This window comes from Dromiciops gliroides, chromosome 3 (assembly GCF_019393635.1).
Source record: "Dromiciops gliroides isolate mDroGli1 chromosome 3, mDroGli1.pri, whole genome shotgun sequence".
NCBI classification, from domain to species: Eukaryota; Metazoa; Chordata; class Mammalia; order Microbiotheria; family Microbiotheriidae; genus Dromiciops; species Dromiciops gliroides.
In genome coordinates, this window is record NC_057863.1 from 401,141,425 (window position 1) to 401,145,662 (window position 4,238).

Consider the following 4,238-nt stretch of genomic DNA (forward strand, 5'->3'; position numbering starts at 1 on the left):
AGTAGTAGAGTATTTTTGGAAAAACAAAACAAAAAAACTCCACAAGTCCTAAACCCCTTAGTTAGATCCTGGCAGAAAGAAGCCTTGCTCAAACAGCCTTCCCTGCTCTCTGTCCACAGATAAGACCGCTGAGCAGAGGCTCCCTAACCTTGCCCCATCACTCATGGTGACCACAAGCCCTGACTAGGACAGGGAAATTTAGAAAGATGGGCCATCATTTCCTGTGCCAGCCTAGCTCCTCTGCTGCACTGGGAGCCAGAGGAGAGTTTAGTAGTGAAAGGTCTGCATACACAGAACAGCAATAGAAGATTCGAGACCCAAGTCAGTGCTTGCCTCTACTGGCATCAAGAACCAGTCCCGGCTCCCTCCCATAGGGGTTCAGGCCTTCCCCCACAGCCTTGAAGCAGGTGTCAGGCTGCCAGAAGCGGATGTCCACTAGGACCTGATTCAGTTTCTGAATCCACAGGTCCCTTTCTTCTTTAGTATCAGCAGATAGCCAGTTCTTGGTGACACAGACTGTGTCTCTGCACTGACTGACCAGAGTCTCTTTGTCATCTTCTCTTTTCAGTCGGACAGTAATTAATTCAAATGTATTGCTTCGGGAACAGAATTCTCGGTTGGCTGGCTTGATCTGAGGACTGGTACAATTGGCCAAGTTTATACTCCCTATGGGGGTCTTTTGCTTCTCATCTTCCGGGTAAGCCCAGCAAAAGAGGCAGTTTCCAGACAGAACACACCAACGCCTATGCCAAGCTCCAAACCCACCGACGTCGTCAAATATGGTCAGAAAGCCCTTTTCTTCCACAAAGTTCACCTGGCACGTTATTTTTAAGTAAATATGACCTTCCAAAGGACACAAGAAAGGTATCTTGTTCAGGAATTTATAACCCAGTAGCTGTAGCTCTTTTTCATTAAAATGTATCTTATCCAAAGCAAATTTGGTGTTTCCTATGGAAGACCGCGAGAGGGTGTGAGATCCAAGGAGTACAAAATTGCTGTCGCGCACAGTGTCGAGGCTCCCAGGGCTTGCCATCATTGAAGACTGGAGATTTCTTTTAGAAGTGATGGAGGTCAAGAATCGCTTCATGATCTTGGGAGTCTTTCTCTTCTTGTCAGACGGCCAGAAAGCTTTCTTTTGGAACAAATTGTAAACTTCAACACTGATTTCAAAGTCACTGGACATGTCTTGCAGAACGAACGTGGTGCTGAACGTCAGAGAGTCTCCAGTGAGAGAGTCTGCAGTGCTCACCAAAGGTGTTGCAACAATATTCTCGGCCCCTGCTTTCAGCATAATTAAGTAGTACTTTGTTGCTTCTGCTCTTTTATCAGGGTCACAGAAAAACTCGGCTTTCAGAGGCAGTTGAAACTCCGTGAGCGTGATAGAGACCCTGGATGGAGCCAGCTCGCCAGATGTGGGACTGGCTCTGGGCCATTGCTGAGGCCCCTGGGCCCTCAGTTTATTCAGCTCTTCAACCAAAGCCACTCTCTTCTCTGTCGCGATCAGGAGGAGTCTCTCGGCTTCTGCCTCTTCCAAGGAGCCCTTCCAGTGCTTGTCAGTGCAGCATTTCAGAGCCTGGCAGACCTGATAGATCACAGTCCGCTGCAAATTGATCTTTCTGTTCAGCTCCTGCATTTTCTGCTTGACATTCACTTGGTAGCGGGATGGCTCGTTCTTCCTCTCTTCCGTTTTCGAGGAGACGTCCTCTCTGCGAACATTCATGTGCTTTGTGGAAGGGCGTTCGGTCCCTTTGAATCTCCGAGAGCGAGAGCGGTAGGAATTAATGCTATAGATAACGTGGTGATTTCCAGAGTTGAGGCTATCCTCAGACTCGGCCCTTGGGACCCGAGTCCTCTGGACTTTTCCAGCCTTTGGGCTTTCATCCTTTGCACTGCTATCTCTGACTTCCAAACTAGAAGAGGAAGCAAATACCTTGGAACTTCTCACATTCATTATTTTTTCTAACGAGGCCAGTAACGACGTGGATGAAATGTACAGGTCATCCATCTCCTCGGAGCCGTCTTTGTCCTCTCTGCTCTCCAGAGGATGCGGGCCTACGTCATTGATGACATTGGAATTGTAGAGAATCTCTTCATCTCCCACGGTCCTCTCCCCCTCACGCTCCTCTATCTGCTTCTCAACCTCAGGGTCCAAAGTGACTTTGGCGGATTTTTCCTCTAACAGAGAGATTTTCAAAGTACTAGACCTGGTCATTTCGCTTTCAGGGATAGCCACAGGCTTGATGCTGGGAGACCTTTCAGGTGTCTGAGGTCCTGGTAAACCATTCCGACCTGGGGTTTCCTCGTTGGCTTCCGTCCCTCGTTCTTGCCTGAGCTGCTGGTTGAGGGTGGCAGAAGACGACACCGGGTTCTGCTTGAACAATCTCTCCTGGAGGGCCTTCCTATTAGGGGTGATGAGGGGAACTCGAGGCGGGGTTGGCACTATACGGTTGGCTCTACTGTGATCCTGGCAACTTTCTCTGAAATGCTCCAGGAAAAGCTTGATGCCTGCTCCCACTGGAGTCACTGTCTGGTCTTTCGGGCATTGCCGGGGCTGGGATGGAGTGTACCCGAGGCCGGGCCTCACGAGCTCGTTCTGCAGAGTCGGGCGGGCAGGAGGCTCGGGAAGCAGCTCCGGATTCTGCCCCTTCCCCGAGGTGGGGCTACTCGTGGGAGCGGTGCAGTACTTCACCAGGGAAGGAGCATCTTTCCAAGGGCTGTCGCTGGGTTCTTCAAGTGGCTTTCTCAGTCTCTTGATCTCGGCTGTGGCCGGGCCTAAGGACAGCTCCGCCATTTTTTTCTCTCGTGTGGCTCAATGGAGGGGTAGGCTAGGCTAGGGTCGAGGTCAGGAGGACAGGAGGACAGGGTGATGTGAAAGGAGGGCTCCGGCTCCCTCGGCTCCAGGCACAATGCTTGGCACAGCGTGAAAGCTTAATAAATGCCACTGATTGATTGAATGATTGATTGGTTGATTAATTGGTTGATTGTCTGACTGATTGATTGATTAATTTTGTTACCTTGAATAAGTCCCTTCATCTCTCTGGACCCTTGTTTTATCTGTAAAATATGGGAATTAGGCTAATAGTAACTGACATTCACATAGCACTCTGAGGTTTTCAAAGCACATTATCCACACTATCTCATTTGATTCTCATAACACAATTGATTCATAGCAGCACATCTCCATGGCCTAAAATATAAATAAAAATGTTGGCATTTAAGATTTCCCATAATTTACTTCTAACCAAGCTTGACATTTTTATTTGACTGTCAAACTAGACCTTTTAATATTCTTTAATTGCATCATAGATAATAAAGAAATACCAATTCTAAATATATGTGCACCAAATTGTATAGCATCTAGATTCTTAAAGGAAAAGTTAATGAATTATAGAAGAAAAAAATTTGAAAACTGTACTAGTAGGAGACCTCAATTCATCCTTCTTAGAAGTATATAAATCTAGCCATAAAATAAGTAAGGAGATGAGTAAAAGCCTAAAAAAATTAGATATGATGATCTTCTGGAGAAAAATGAATGGGAATAGAAGCTGTAAATGGCACTTTCACAAAAAATTAATCATATATTAGGGCATAAAATCCTCACAAATGAAGAAAAGCAGAAACATTAATTCGCTCTTTTTGAACCATAATATAATAAAAATTACATTCAATAAAGGGCCTTCAAAACATTGATGAAAAGAGTTCCTGAGACAGAAGAAAGATGGCAGAGTAAAACCAGGAAGCTCTCCCAAATTTCCTTCTGAAACAAGATTAAATTAAGCTTCTGTAGAGATTCTGGAGGTACAAAACTTGCAAAGTTGAAGTATATAAAATAAACCCACATACATTATCAGCATTTCTACATTGATGAAAAAAGTCCAGCAAAAAGAGATGGAAAGAAAAATTACATTTAAAATAACTCTAGACAATATAAAATATTTGGGAGTCTACCTGCCAAGACAAACCCAGGAATCATATGAACACAATTACAGAGCACTTTTTATACAAATAAAATCATATCTAAACAAATGGAAAAATATAAATTGTTCATGGTTAGGCTTTGCTAATATAATAAAAATGACAATTCTATCTAAATTAATTTACTTATTCAGTGTCATACCAATCAAACTACCAAAAATTAATTATATGGAGCTAGAAAAAACAATAAATTCATATGTAAAAACAAAAGGTCAAGAATATCAAGGGAATTAATGAAAAAAAAAAAGAAACTGGAGGTGGCC

At 44.2% G+C, this 4,238-nt stretch overlaps 1 protein-coding gene across 1 annotated transcript; it reads right to left on the reverse strand.

Annotated features, from left to right (window-relative positions):
* Positions 1-322: 322 nt before the first annotated feature.
* LOC122747682 (anillin-like) lies at positions 323-2,791 on the reverse strand. The gene has a single exon (XM_043993572.1). The coding sequence runs from the start codon at positions 2,789-2,791 to the stop codon at positions 323-325; it is 2,469 nt and encodes an 822-aa protein (XP_043849507.1).
* Between the last annotated feature and the right edge of the window lie 1,447 nt (positions 2,792-4,238).

What these genes read in the sequence shown, in the direction of transcription:
- LOC122747682 (XM_043993572.1), bottom strand. Translation starts at nt 2,791, where the DNA reads ATGGCGGAGCTGTCCTTAGGCCCGGCCACAGCCGAGATCAAGAGACTG.